At 36.0% G+C, this 16075-nt stretch overlaps 1 protein-coding gene across 1 annotated transcript in view; it reads left to right on the top strand.

Moving 5' to 3' along the window:
* The window catches only part of LOC123529036 (histone deacetylase 6-like), a 37044-nt gene extending 26730 nt beyond the window's left edge, over positions 1-10314 (top strand). The window contains exons 18-27 of the mRNA XM_053520800.1: positions 470-495; positions 772-876; positions 1092-1160; positions 1834-1960; positions 2858-2923; positions 3830-3889; positions 4426-4515; positions 5021-5124; positions 6390-6457; positions 8194-10314. Coding sequence (XP_053376775.1) covers positions 470-495; positions 772-876; positions 1092-1160; positions 1834-1960; positions 2858-2923; positions 3830-3889; positions 4426-4515; positions 5021-5124; positions 6390-6457; positions 8194-8330 — 852 coding nt within the window. The 3' untranslated portion in view covers positions 8331-10314. The remainder of the gene's footprint in view (positions 1-469; positions 496-771; positions 877-1091; positions 1161-1833; positions 1961-2857; positions 2924-3829; positions 3890-4425; positions 4516-5020; positions 5125-6389; positions 6458-8193) is intronic.
* Positions 10315-16075: the final 5761 nt, after the last annotated feature.

Below are 16075 nucleotides of genomic sequence, written 5' to 3'. Positions count from 1 at the left end.
GGTTCTCTAGATGCATATACAAACGTAGCAGTTTAGAGTGCGAACCTTATCCCGTACCAGTGCAGATACAGAAAGATTTTTGCTCGATACATGCATGCTAGGCTTACGTAGCCAAGCTCTATGAATAGGCAGTCTCTCAGTGTGGAGCGCCGATACACACTAAACCAAATGTCCTTGGAAGAACTAGTGCTTGCCTCTTGGTTAGATGGAGACACTTAAAATATCCCTGAAAATTTCAAGTTCCGAGACAGGGATTCGAATCCCAAACATTTACACTGACAGTCAACCAAACGTGTAACTATAAGACCTCATTGAATATTAGCAAGAAAATGTATTTCCTGCTTAGTATTTTTCTTATAGGCAATGTTAATACTTCAACATGAATTGCTCTGACCGTCTAGGTTATAAACAAGATAATGTTATTGACAGTCCTAAAATGGTTTTTGAGTGTTTTTCATTTGAATTGCAGTCACAGGCAAGTGTTGCTGTCATCAGGTAGGTATCTGTGTTATATTAAGAAAATGTTAGATTTGTAAATAATCACTAATGATATCTAAGCATATAAATTTGAATCTGATGTTAGTTTTATATTTAAACCATCTTCTATATTTCTATATAGCAGTAGGTCCTTTGGTAATAGCATGTTTGACAAGAAGTGGAATAAATTGCACAGAATTTTAGATAAAAGTATATGGTTAATAAGATACTGTTTTTTAACATTTCACCATAAAATATGGAAGTTGGCTATGAAAATGGTTTCTTGTTTGACAGACCACCGGGACACCATGCAGAGCCAAACGCAGCATGTGGATTTTGTATATTTAACAACGTTGCCATTGCAGCAAAATATGTAAGACAGAAGTGCCCTGATCATCGGTAAGATATGCCATGATTTACATATAACTACTTTATTTCTCGAATTGGTCGATTTTGATACATAGAATCAGCAGTTACATTAAAAAGTTGAAGTAGTTTTATTTAGTTTGAGAGCTTAAGTGGAGACAACTCATATAGTAAAAAGACCATTTTTTCATATATCACAGTAAGTTGCATTTAAATGAGTAGATTGTCGACAATTTTCTAAATTATAGGGTTCTGATCGTTGATTGGGACCTTCATCATGGGAATGGTACTCAACATATGTTCTTTGATGACCCCAGGTGAGATTTTCTGGTTTAACCGCAAAAATGAGTAATTGATGAGGTTATATGATCCAATTTAAATGTTACTTTAATGTTATTTTTAAAAAGTGCTAAATAGGGAAAGACCAGTATCAGTTGTCATTTTTGAAATTTAATGACCAAATGTGTCAGTATGAAAATATGTGAAGATCATTCATAACACAACCAAGCAAAATAACAGACTAGGTTTGATCGGAACAGTTAGAGGTGATGAAATATGGGAAACCTGCCACATTCCTTTGACCGTCACGGCATAAGTGGAATTAATCCATGATCATAAAGGACCAGATAACATAACAACACCGGTAAATATGGATAAAAGTATAAAAGGAAAGAAAAGCCACATGCCGTCTACAGACTGATTATATAAAGTCCAACATTAATTATTATAGGTCATAAGGCGACTTTCCAGCTTTGATGGTGGAGGAAGGTCCCAGGTGCCACTCCGTGCACTATTTTATCACGAGCGGGCACCTGGGTAGAACCACCGACCTTCCATAAGCCTCCAACGTAGGGAAGAGTTGGCAATAAAATTCGATTCCGTTGTTAAATTAATCATCAAATATTTTAACTGTGTGTATGACTGATGTGAAAAATATGTTTTTATGACACGGACCATCTGTCAATCTCTAATATAATATACTTTATACAGTGTCTTATATTTATCCATTCACCGTCATGACTGTGGAAAATACTTTCCTTGCGGCTGCTACGGTTCCAGTACCTTTACTGGAAAAGATGCTGGTGAAGGATTCAACGTCAACATTCCGTGGAATAATGTAAGTTAAAATGTATCTATTTCAAAGCATCATATATCCTTAGGAAAGCCGGCACATTTTTATACAAGCTCGCCAGGCATGCATACGTATGTTTTTGACAACACAGATAATGACAGACGACCTCCAGCTTTTCTTGGAGGTAAAGAATATGAAAGTACACAAGCTAAACTTGAAAACGATGGTCGCATTTGCATTGGTCTAAAGTAAGAGTTCACGCGCAAACATATGCGCGTAGACTTCTTTCTTTCTTTTTTTATGGGGAGTCAATTTTCAGCAGTTTTTTACGGTGTGAAAATACCTGGGCTTTAGAATGACATTTCAGCTTTTCATCAACGAAAAAATAGTTGCACATTGAAACAAAAACAATACAAATCCCACAGGGGTCCGTAACTGAGCGAGGGTATGTGGAGATTTTTGTAACATCGTCAAGTCGTTCAAAAGGCCATATTTGATGTTGTCTAAAACTGTCAGTATATGCCTTTGATTTCATATGTTTCTGTATTTGAGAGCTGCAGACCTAGACATTTCAAAAATATTTTCAAAATGTGTTTCATGTTCTGCCGAAGCGTCAAAGGGCCATCAGACGCTAATACGTTTTAATGTGCTACGGCTACGAAAAGGATTATTGCATTAACTTATCATTATATAATAAACGAAACTCCAACTGTATTCGAACACAGTATAACTTAATTTTTCATTTGTAAAACAAAACACTGTAAGATATCAGTGGCACATGCAAAATATTGCTAAAGGTAATGGTTATCTGGAAGATCGAGAGTATCCTTTCTGAATGATACATGCTCTAAATCTGTTCATGAAAAATGTAGATATTACTGGCTAAATATTTTAAAACATTTTTCACTACGGGATTAGTCAATAGACACTGTTTGTTCTTAGGGCAAAAGAAGTGATGGGGACTACATAGCTGCCTTTAATCAAATTGTGATGCCGATTGCATATCAGGTAATTTGCATACATCTTTCTTTGATTACCAAACTGCATGCTTTAGATCGTCAAGCATTCTTTCATGTCATTCTGCTAATTTCACTGCTCGGCCTACAGACTTCTAGCAGTTGGCAATAAAAATACGCTATGAAAATACATTTAAACACAAACATTTATACAGATGCATAGTTTAAAAATTAAAAAAAAAACAGGACCAGCATACTTTAAATACCATTCTAATATGAAAAATCTTTACACATTTCCGTTAAAACACAGACAGTTGACGTCATGTCAACACATTATTTGATATCCTACATGTGCTGATAAAAGATTGCTTCCGGATTTGATGTATTATTTTAAGTAAAGGAAATTTTAGAACCGACATTATATAACAATTGATAGTAGCAAACACAGTACATACATGCGCCATGAAATAATGCTTACCTATTTCATTAACTTGCTTACATGAAATACATATTAGAATGAAATGATATATAGCAGAACCATGTTTTAACATCTCAACAGTTCGAATCGGTTATACGGCGCGTGTAAAAATTCTTTCGTGCTGCGCCGTCATAAAATCATTCCACAGGCGTATAATATCTAGTACGTATTATGTCGATATGTTAAAACATGGTTCTGTTATACATGTATATTATTTCTTTATTTCAGTATTATGAGTATATGAAATTTAATTACTTCACCTGTTTTCGTTTACAGATTAATTGCTAGAAATGATATGCTTTTAATTAAAGCTTAAAACTTGTTATATGACTTACCAAATCTTGATCGGGTACTTACAATAATATTAAAACATTCTGTTATATATAGTCCATCCAAATGACTTCACTGAAACACCTTTTCATTTCTATGTTCAGAATCGTTAAAATCGCACTGAATGTTCTCGATGCGTTTCTTTTTTAGTTCAATCCAGGGGTTGTGTTAGTGTCAGCAGGGTTTGATGCTTGTATCGGAGATCAGTTGGTAAGTAGGAACAACTATTTAAGTTCAGGCGCAGTAAGTATATTGTTGCATTTAAATACCAAGTAGGCCTATTGCAGTGTCGACATAATTTTGTCATTCAAATCCCAAAGCAAGTTGTCGCAATTTTCCTGGTTTTAGTTTATACTAATTTATTTTGACTGGATTTTGAAATAAGCTTGAAGCTTATTTAAATCACTGTCCAGTCTGCTTCCTGGAAACAAACAGTTTTGTTGTCATATGAGAAGGCATGGTCATGACCCCAGTGGGACTCGAACCCACGATAGCCGGGTTTAGCGACCTACACCTTAACCACTAGACCAACGCGCTCATGGTCTTTGGCGGCGAATCTTATGGTGGCCACTTCATTTTTTAACTATATTTATGAAAAGAAGTTTCTTCTGTCAAACATTCACTTGTTTTACTATCCCTTCACATTTACATCATGTTACTAGAATTTTTAGAGAATTCATATATATAATTATGTGTCATAGACATTTTGTAAAATCATTTCGGAAAGTGGTATTTATTGGATTCAGGGGCGCTACGAGGTCTCGCCAGCATGCTATGGACATCTGACAGCAATGCTCAAAACGTTAGCTAATGGAAATCTCATCATGGCTTTGGAGGTAATTGAAATGCTGTTAATTGTTGTGACAGCAGGTGTTGTATTTTTGTATGAAGAAAGCTTTCGTGTCTTCCAAATATCAAGGGCTTACAGCGAAACTGGTCTATTTGATTCTATTTCTTTATACAGATAGAAAAGTTTTACTCTAAGCCCTCGATATGAGAAATTACAAGCATGTGTGTTGAAAATAAAATCTGTAAAAGATCAATATTTAATTGACATTCGTAAAACAAATTATAGTTCTTACTTTTTGAAGATTAATGAGTTTGTTACAGGATGAAATCTCATGACTTTTTGCATCTTTTTAACAACATTAATGTGTAAAAATATTCAGCTTATCTAGCAGCGTGGTCAGCTGACACAGTCAGCTTGAACTTGAAAAGGACGACCATTCTCGATATACACGAGTGTTATAGAATCACTTGCGGTTTAAGTAGGATCCTTTCAAAGTAAAGTTAATCTTTGCACAAATCTGAACAAATGTTTCATCTTTTGTTGACCCACAGGGCGGATACCACAGGGAGTGTACCGCAAATGCCCTGAGCGCGTGTGTTTCAGTTCTTCTTGGAGATACTGTTCCATCACTTACTTCAGTAGTTCCCTGTAAACAGTGAGTAAATATTCATAAGTGCTTAATTTTGCTTCTGTCAATCTACACATCAAATACCATATACTTTTTCGCACTGTTGATAAAAGATCTAACATTTGACATGTTCATAAAAATATAATATAATTATTTATTAAATCAAATATAAACAAGTGCAACTTGATTGTTCTACGTACGCTTTTAATTCAGATTTCTGTTTACTAACCTAGCGACTTTTCTGATAATGAATAGTATCACAATTTTCATTCTCTAAAAATGTTAGTTTCGTACATTCCAAAAGTTATTATATTCTTGCGATTTCCGCAGAGAAATAACAGATAGTCAACGTCTGACATAACTATGTAGACTGGATCCATTCACAAAATTTGGCATGTACTTTGTAAATAAATATAAATATTTATATCTAGTTTATTTGTTTATCTATTGTTATTGTAAAATATATACTGTAAAATGAAAAAGGTCTTTCGTTTATACAGTTTCAGTTGATTGTCATTTTGTTTGACTCGTCGGACCTTTTGTCTGGCCGTCCGTTTACCCAATCTCAGTTTCTGATTGATAACTGAAGAACGCTTTGGCCTACAGGCGTCAGACATCATAGGATGATTGCATACAGTAACAAGAGGACCCAAGTTTTTTTTCGGTCTGTAGGTCAAAGGTCAAGGTCGCAGTGACCAGCTTCCAATCACTTTGGCTCTCGGGCGTTAATTGTCATAGTATGATTGTCTGTGGTCAGTAGCTGACCCCTGATGTTTTTTGGTCAGTTAGTCAAAGTCAAGGTCCAAGTGACCTTTAGACCGAAAACTGTTTCAGATCTATAATTGAAGAACGCTTTGGCTTGAGGCGTCAAACTTCAGGATGCTTAACAGGTAATTCCTATTGTTTTTGGTCAGTAGGTGAAAGGTGACCTTGACAGAAGTTGGTTTCTCTCTTTAACTAAAGGACACTAGTGTATGTGTTAAAGTCTGTCTGTCTGTCTGTTTGTCAACTATGAGCTTCCTATTGATAACTGAAGAATGTGTTGGCCTATATGCGCGAAACTTCTTCGGATGATTGCTTGTGGCCATTAGATAAGACCTATTTTTGTACGGTCAGTTGGTCAAAGGGATCACTGGAGGCCATCATGGGGGCATGCTTGTTGTACAAACACATCTTGTTTTTTACTATCGTCTAGGTAAAACTATAGCAATAGTTTCGACCTTAGTGTTGTTAAGATTATTTTTAGTCTTGTAAAGGTTGTTGTGACCTAGGCACATTTTTTTTATTCACAGGGGAATTGTCAATATCAAGAAAGTTCTTGATGTGCAAGAGAAGTATTGGTCTGGTCTGAGATATAGAGGTAAATTCTTTATAACGCATTTTGAATGACCATACAAGGTCTTGTGTCCCGTTCATATTTCCGTGACTGAGTGGATTTGGTAGTTGTCTTCGTAAATATTGCTACTCAGTCGCACGTTTTATGTGAATTGTTTGTTAGGATACTATTCAGTTGGCTATCGGAAGGTTGGTGGTTCTACAGAGGTGCAAGCCGTAGACTGAAATAATAATGCCCAGAGGATCAGCTTTAGTCATTCTTTCTCACCACACGACCTGTAATTGTGTCGATGTGACGTAAAATCCATACAAAATCAAAACAAACATTGAGCTCAGTTGAACAGTCACCACATTATGAACCGCATAAACCCATTTCCTGTTACTTTTTTGTCATTCGAAGTCTTCTTCGAATGACTTGTCCATCACCGCTATGGTTTCGAAAGGTGTAAAATTATTGCATTTAAGAAAATCATTCGTCCGGCTTATGGGAGGTCGGTGGTTAAACACAGTTGCTCGCTCGTGATGAAATAATACAGAGGGACACCGGGGATCTGTAATATTTTCCATTTGTGAATGGCAGAAACCCTGTATCAGCTCAGTTTTTAGCTCGACTATTCATAGAATAGTGAGCTATTGCACTCGCCCATGCGTCGGCGTCGGCGTCGGCGTCGGCGTCTGCGTCCGCGTCCGCGTCCCGATTTTGGTTAAGGTTTTGTATGTAAGCTGGTATCTCAGTAACCACTTGTGGGAATGGATTGAAACTTCACACACTTATTCACTGTGACAAACTGACTTACATTGCACAGGTTCCATAACTCTATTTTGCTTTTTTACAAAATTATGCCCCTTTTTCGACTTAGAAATTTTTGGTTAAGGTTTTGTATGTAAGCTGGTAACTCAGTAACCACTTGTGGGAATGGATTGAAACTTCACACACTTATTCACTGTGATGACCTGATCTACATTGCACAGGTTCCATAACTCTATTTTGCTTTTTTACAAAATTATGCCCCTTTTTCGACTTAGAAATTTTTGGTTAAGGTTTTGTATGTAAGCTGGTATCTCAGTACTTACTAATGGAATGGATTGAAACTTCACATACTTGTTCACTATCATGATCTGACATGCACTAAGCAAGTCCCATAACTCTACTCTCTTTTTTTTTCAAAATTATGCCCCTTTTTCGACTTGGCAGTTTTTGGTTAAATTTTTGTATGTAATCTGATATCTCAGTATCCACTAATTGGAATGGATTGAAACTTCACACACTTGTTCACTGTCATGATCTAACATGCACTGTGAAGGTCCCATAACTCTACTTGGCACTTTTACAAAATTATGCCCCTTTGACTTAGCAGTTTTTTGTTAAGTTTTTGTATGTAAGCTGGTATCTCAGTATCCACAAATTGGAAAGGATTGAAACTTCACACACTTGTTCACTGTCATGATATGACATGCAGTACAGAGGTTCAATACCTCTACTTTGCATTTTACAAAATTATGCCCCTTTTTCAACTTATGTATTCATTCAATTGACAAGGCTGTTGAATAGTCGAGCGTTGCTGTCCTCCGACAGCTCTTGTTTTTCGTGATCGTTATGTTACAAACTGAACGTGTAAGGACTGTTTGTTTAAAAGTTTGAAAGTCCTATCTGTAGGCATCACATTTGTAGGCTTCAAACATTTGTATGACTACAATATATTTGAAGCCCAAGAAATATAATTTAGTAACGATCAAAGTTGTACGTTTGTCTATTCACAGAAGCATTGCCTACGCCGGAACAGCTGAGAAATATAATAGAAAGGAAGAGGACAATTGAACAACAAGAAATTGAGGATGGCGAAGAAATTCAAAGAAACACAAATGGCGAAGAAATTCAAAGTAACACAAATAACTGACACTTAATTTTTTTTAGCAAAGAACAGCTTCTGGTAACACCCTATTGTAACTGTAGCACAAAAACGATAAAAATAGGACAAAGAACACAGACATTGAGAGTTCTACGATTTGTTTTTGCTGTTAAACAGAAACGCCTTTACGGCAATAAAACCCACTTATGATAAGAAGGAGTACAAGACAACAAAAAGAAATTAAAACTGAAGAAGGACACCAGAACGGCAAGTGTGGCATTTATGACAGAATTACAAAACAATGACCAGGACATATATGTTTATTACATGTTTTTTCTGTGTATTATTGAAATATTTGATTGAAAGATTTTTTCAAACATATTTATACCCTACAAAACTTGTATTTTTCCGTGTAGTTGGGCTATATAGGAATCACTTTGTCCCGTCCATCCTGTCCCGTTCCGTCAACTCACATCCAGTCCGTCCCGTTCCTTATAGGGAATCTGTATAGATATCAAGTTGAAAACTTACAATATTTTTGTAGGATCATAAGTCAAGCTCATATACCAAGGTCCTGTAAAAAATTATCTGCCCTTTTTGCTTGGTAAATATAGCGAAATTTTTATTTCTTGAAATATTCTCTGAAACAAATGAAGGTATTCACACACACGAAAAAACTTTTAAAAACATTATCATATTGTTAGTTTACATATCAACTTGCATAACTCTGTCTTTCATTTTGACAAAATTATTTCCCCTTTTTACTTGGAAAATTAGCAAAATGGTTGATTTTTTAAAAAGTTCTCTGAAACTAATGAAGGTATTACAATGAACTTAAAAACAGGTTGTAAGGATCATAAAATAAAGCATGTTCATGTTCAAGGTTCCATAATTCTGTCTTTAATTTTGACAAAATTACTTCCCTTCTTTGCACTTTAAAAATGTCCTTAAAATACTATTTAATTTAATAAAACCTTTACATCTTCATACAATTTTGAACCATTATGCAGAAATACACATTTCAACTCAAGTTCCATATGACTTCAGTGTTTTATTTTTGCTGGACCAAATTTCTATCCCTTTTGGACTTTAATAGCTCTGAAACCAAAAAAGTCTTTAGCTGTTATCTGCTTTAGTAAATATCATGTATCTTCTTACAATGAAGGATTATAATGCAATAATACACACCTGTCAAATTCTGTATGAACTTTGTGTTTTATTTTGACAAAATTATTCGCCCTTGCAGACTGCCAAGTTCGTTATTGGCAAAATAATTGTTTTCCTTAAATATCTCTGAAACCCTTTGAGGGTTGGAATTTTACATAGTTGAATAACTAGTCACATAGCTTTGATGGCATTTCTATACAAAATATCTCCCTTTATAATTGTATTTGATTTTTCTAACCTGTGCTATTTAAGAGAATGATATTAAACCTACTGAAGGGAATTTAATGTAACATTTTAGAGAGGAACTGGAAGGCACAGTATCCGTAACTCTGTTCTCAGTAATGATAGCCATATCCCTATTTACCCCTGGAAAAACTTCGACTTTATTGAAGGGAATTTAATATTACTTAACAAATTAATAAATTCCATATCTGATTTTTATACAAATTGTCTCCCTTTAGCAGCTGTATTTATTTTTTCATATGTTCAGTCTTGAAGAATATGGTCTTAATTGTACTGAAAGGCTTTGATATAATTTGATACAGTGATACATGGCATTAAAAGGATTTAAAGGGCACATTTACTAAACACCTGACCTGGATAATGATAAAGTTATCCGCCCTTTAATACTTCTGATTAATAATTTAAAAGAAATGTTTCAAAAGATCTGTAACTCTTTAATATAGATAAAATTATATCTCAGTTGGAACATAAAAGATGCAGCGAATAGTAGTGAATGTTACTGCCAAACATTTCCCAACAAGGCTTTTAGTGAGGGTATGTATTTAGTGAAAGCAGCTTTCTCACTGGTAAGAACTGTTAAATTGTAAAATGGACAAAATTTAATAGATACATAAAATTGAAATATCTTGTCTCTTTAACCATTATCATGCTAGACACGATTGATTCTCCTTTTGCGACCAGTGCAGATCATGATCAGCCTGTACATTCGTGATATGCACTGTTTGCAATTCAGCCAGTATCTTTTTGGTAAACACTCCTTTTAACAGTTAATGGTAATGTCCAAATTGAAAGGTGGAAAAATTCGTTTATAAATTTAGCAGGGTAAGGGTTAACACCATATCTTACATTCTCATTCGTAATTTTCCCACTCTTGAAAATACTGCCTTGTTATTGTATTCACTCGGTGGAATATATTTGAATATGACCCTCCATGTAGTAGTACATGTATTATGTTTGTTTATGAGTCAAACACAAAATAGTTACTAGTATTTATATATAAAACTTTGAGTTATTGCCGAATGAAATTAATCATTGTACTTAAATAGAAAATACTGTTGCAGTGGGAAACCATTGTTCCCTTAAGAATTCTTTAGTATTTAAAACGAAATTTAATCTGCAGTATAAACTATTCAATGATATTTAATGGAAGTCTATTGTAAAACACCAATGTCTCATTTTCATATTTTCATTACTATTGAATGAGACGAATAAACCCTCCGCAGTAATTATTAATGACTTGTATTACTGGCATTCCCCTTAAGAGTACATATGAACAGGAATGTTCTGATCAATTTTTTTACTGAAATGTAAAATTGGATAATACTAAAAACTTCGGAATATATCTAGAAAATTATGTAAATAAAAAAAGATAAGAATTGTGCTGTAAATATTTTGCTAGACAGATTTGAAAAAAAAAACTGGACCTTGGGCGAGTTTAGAGATTCGCACATTTCCAACCGATTTTCACGCATTATTTGAAAAGTGTGTCAATCTGTTTATACCATAGTATTGCTCTAAACCATTTTACTAAATTTAACTATAGGTTGCCATAAATTCATAATATGATGAAACCGCATAGCTCAATAGCGCCGATCTACGGATCGCGGGGTCCTCGAGCGGGCCGTTTGTTTTCCGTGACGATTTGATAAAAGACATTTTGTCTGAAATCATTTGTCCCCCACCTCTGATTCATGTGGAGAAGTTGGCAGTTACTTGCAGTTACTTGCGGAGAACAAGTTTGTACTGGTACAGAATCCAGGAACACTGGTTAGGTTAACTTCCCGCAGTTACATAACAAATACTGTTGAAAAACGGCGTTAGACCCAAAACAAATAAGTATAAAATGATGTTTCCGCCTTTTTTCACGTTGTCCGGATAAATGAAATAACGCCAGTATCTCTTGCAGAATAGCTGTATATATTTTATCAAGCAGCACTAGGGCTGTCGGGGCTTCCGTGGGCAAGTGGTTATTGTCGCCGACAAATGAACAACAAGACATTACGGAAGACATATTAATTCAAAGTAACACAAATAACTGACACTTAAAAGTTATGAGCAGAGAATGCCTTCTGGGAACAAAAACACAAAGCGCCCCCATCGCCGCTTTTGCTAAAAAGAATAAAGACAACAGTTGAAGGACTTCAGAATGGCTAAAGATAGCATTTATTACTTTTTATTAGCTCACTTGTCACATAGTGACAGAGTGAGCTTTTGTGATCACCCTTCGTCTGTCCCTCGTCCCATTCTGTGACCAAGATAGAGCCACATTTTTTAGCAATTTTGGTCAAACTTGTACAAAACTTGTATTGGCATGATATCTCAGTTCCTGTCGAAAACTGGCCAGATCCCATCATGGGTTCTAGAGTTACTTCCCCTTAAAGGGCCAGAATTTGCTATTTTTGTGCGTCAACAATTTCTTGTCTGCACGATAATGGTTTCATTTATGATTTTATTTTAACCAAACTTGCACACAACTTGTTTAGCTCGGTTCCTTTCTTGAGCTGGCCAGATCCCGTTACAGGTTCCAGAGTTATGGCCCCTGAAAGGGCCAAAATTAGCTATTTTGACCTTGTCTGCACAATAGCAGCTTCATTTATAATTTGATTTTTACCAAACTGGCACACAACTTGTATCACCATAAGATCTTGGTTCATTTCTTGAACCGGCCAGATCCAATTATCGGTTCCAGAGTTATGGCCCCTGAAGGGCCAAAATTAGCTATTTTGACCTTGTCTTGCATAATAGCAGCTTCATTTATGATTTGATTTTTACCAAACTTGCACACAACTTGTATCACCGTGAGATCTTGGTTCCTTTCTTTAACTGGCCAGATTCCATTATGGGTTCCAGAGTTATGGCCCCTGAAAGGGACAGAATTAGCTATTTTGAGCTTGTCTGCACAATAGCAGCTTTATTTATGATTTGATTTTAACCAAACTTGCACACAACTTGTATCGAACTAAGATGTTGGTTCCTTTTTTTGAAGTGGTTAGATTCCATTATGGTTTCCAGAGTTATGGCCCCTGATAGGGCCAGAATTAGCTATTTTGACCTTGTCTGCACAATAGCAGCTTCATTTGTGATTTGATTTTTACCAAACTTGCACACAACTTGTATCTCCGTGAGATCTTGGTTCCTTTGTTGAACTGGCCAGATTCCATTATGGGTTTCAGAGTTATGGCCCCTGAAAGGGCCAGAATTAGCTATTTTGACTTTGTCTGCAAAATAGCAGCTTCATTTATGATTTGAATTTAACCAAACTTGCACAAAACTTGTGTCACCATAAGATCTCGGCTCCTTTCTTGAACTGACCAGATCCCGTAACGGGTTCTAGAGTTATGGCCCCTGAAAGGGCCAAAATTAGCTTTTTTGACCTTGTCTGCACAATAGCAGCTTCATTTATGATTTGATTTTAACCAAACTTGCACACAACATGTATCGAAATAAGATCTTGATCCCTTTCTTCAACTGGCCAGATTCCTTTATAGGCCCCTGACCTTGTCTGCACAATAGCAGCATCATTTATGATTTGAATTTAATTAAACTTGCAGAAAACTTGTGTCACCATAAGATCTCAGTTCCTTTCTTGAACAGACTAGATCCCATTATGTGTTCCAGAGTTATGGCCCCTGAAAGGGCCAAAATTAGCTTTTTTGACCTTGTCTGCACCATAGCAGCTTCATTTATGATTTGATTTTAATCAAACTTGCACAAAACGTGTGTCACCATAAGATCTCGGTTCGTTTCTTGAACTGACCAGATCCCATAACGGGTTCTAGAGTTATGGCCCCTGAAAGGGCCAAAATTAGCTTTTTTGACCTTGTCTGCACAATAGCAGCTTCATTTATGATTTGATTTTAACCAAACTTGCACACAACTTGTATCGAACTAAGATGTTGGTTCCTTTCTTGAAGTGGTTAGATTCCATTATGGTTTCCAGAGTTATGGCCCCTGATAGGGCCAGAATTAGCTATTTAGACCTTGTCTGCACAATAGCAGCTTCATTTATGATTTGAATTTAATCAAACTTGCACAAAACTTGTGTCACCATAAAGTTTTGGTTCCTTTGTTGAACTGGCCAGATCCCTTTATGGGGTCCAGAGTTACGGCCCCTTAAAGGGCCAAAATTAGCTATTGTGACCTTTTCTGCATAATAGCAGCTTCATTTATGATTTGATTTTATAATAACCAAACTTGCACACAACTTGTATCACCATAAGATCTTGATTCCTTTCTATACGCCCGAAGGGACATATTATATGTTATCGCCTCGGTGTCTGTCAGTCTGTATGTCTGTTGGTTAGCAATTTCCCTTCTGCTCTGTAACTGTTGAACCCCTTGAAGGATTTCAAAGAAATCTGACACAAATGTTCACCTCATCGAAACAATGTGCAGAGCGCATATTTCGGATGGCTCACTTCAAGGTCAAGGTCACACTTAGGGGTCAAAGGTCATATGACTTTGTTTTGTGTGTATATTGCTCTGCATTTGCGTCGATTGCAGTGCTCTTGTTTTTATTTGGCAGATCCTTCTTTTGTTGACTTACAATAATTTTTTTCAGTTACTTCCCTTTTATGTTACTATAAATAGCTTATTAAGTAACTTTATTATTATTGGCCGTAGGGAAAAACCGAGACCAATTTTCTGTGGTACAACATGGTTGGTACCTCCAATTTTTAGGTGTATTTTGACATTATCTTTACCTTGTAAGAATTTTTTTTTATTTCTTTTTGGTTAAATTCCGCCCTTTGTTGTTCCTGTCCTTTGGACTTAGATATTTTTTCTGAGGACTTAGATTTATTTTTAATTTCTTCCCTTTGTTGTTCCTGTCCTTTGGGCTTCATCAGTCAAAATTTTGCTCGGTGTAATCCTTCGGGCATGAAACTACTGGTCTGATTTGAAAATGATTTTATTTGAAGTAACTTTAAGAAAATTTCAACTATATTTTCTCATAATTCTTTTCATTGATCTTGATTATGATTTTTTGACCTTCTTGTCCTTAAGTGCAATGATAACAGGTGAGCGATATAGGGCCATTTTGGCCCTCTTGTTTGAATATAAAATTAATGTTTATTTTATGTTTTTTTCGGTGAATTGTTGAAATATTCGAGTAAAAGATATGGTACTTTCAAATACATTTATCAATTCAAACTTTGTTTATGGGGTGGCTATACAAGAACCACTTTGTCCCGTCCGTAGAGGTATCCGTGCGAGTGGTTAAGGTCGCTGACTTCAAATCATTTGCCCCTCACTGATGTGGGTTCGAGCCTCAACCGGGGCGTTGAATTCTTCATGTGAGGAAGCCATCCAGCTGGCTTACGGAAGGTCGGTGGTTCTACCTATGTGCCGGCCCGTGATGAAATAATGCACGGAGGGTCACATTTGGTCTTCATCCACCATCGAAGCTGGAAGTATAATTGTGTCGATGCGACGTTAAACCCAACTAAACAAGCTTCCGGGCTGTAAGAAAATGGCGGTTTCATTTTTCATGTGGCACAGTTTCTGATTTTTTTTGTCATTTTGTGGACTTAAATTTTTGTCGCGTTTTTAAGAATATTTGTTAAGAGACATTTGATAACGTTGTTTTCGAATCTAAGCTGAAACATTTATGCTAGAGGGCAACAGTTAATATTGTTCCATCCCTCGCGTATAATTGATAAAATGAGCAAAAGCGTTACAAAATAAATTTCAAATTACCATTATACCATATATAGATCGTTGATTTTAATCGTTTTTATTATCATTATTATTATTATCATTATTATTATATAAATTTATATAGCGCCCTTTACATGACAAACACGTTCAAAGGCGCTTTACAGCAATTGCAGCCACACAGGGTGCAAAATCATCCTCTACTAGTACAGACACAGAGCGATCTGACCGGAGGGACAGAGTGAGATAAAGCCCCCAGAACAGACAGAGAGAATTTTTCAGATACAGACGTGTCCGGCTAATTCAGCCTAGCTCTTTTCGAACAGACAGTCTGGTTTTTTAACGTGCCCAGTGTATAGCACCGATATACGCGAAGCCGTCTTTCCTGGGAAGAACTAGTACAGGCCCCTAGTGAGGTGGGAGACACTCAAGAGCATCTGAGAAATTTCCGGTGCCTGGACCAGGATTCGAACCCCGGACCTCTGGATTGACAGTCTAGCGTGTTACCACTAGACCACCGGCCACCCATGTATTTGACAGCTGTCGCAATCCAGTGCAATTTTGTGAACTTCTATTGAATTACTAAACCATATTTATAATCGGACTTTGCCGTAGTATTATATCGTGTTCACACTAGCAGGTCGGTTTTATTTTTATCAGGCACTAATTGGCTATAATTGGTATTTGACATTTAAAACCCATCAAAATATTATCTGGTTTGCATCCAC

The sequence above is a fragment of the Mercenaria mercenaria genome, chromosome 13 (genome assembly GCF_021730395.1).
Source record: "Mercenaria mercenaria strain notata chromosome 13, MADL_Memer_1, whole genome shotgun sequence".
NCBI classification, from domain to species: domain Eukaryota; kingdom Metazoa; phylum Mollusca; class Bivalvia; order Venerida; family Veneridae; genus Mercenaria; species Mercenaria mercenaria.
This window is presented reverse-complemented; position numbering and strand designations above follow the sequence as displayed.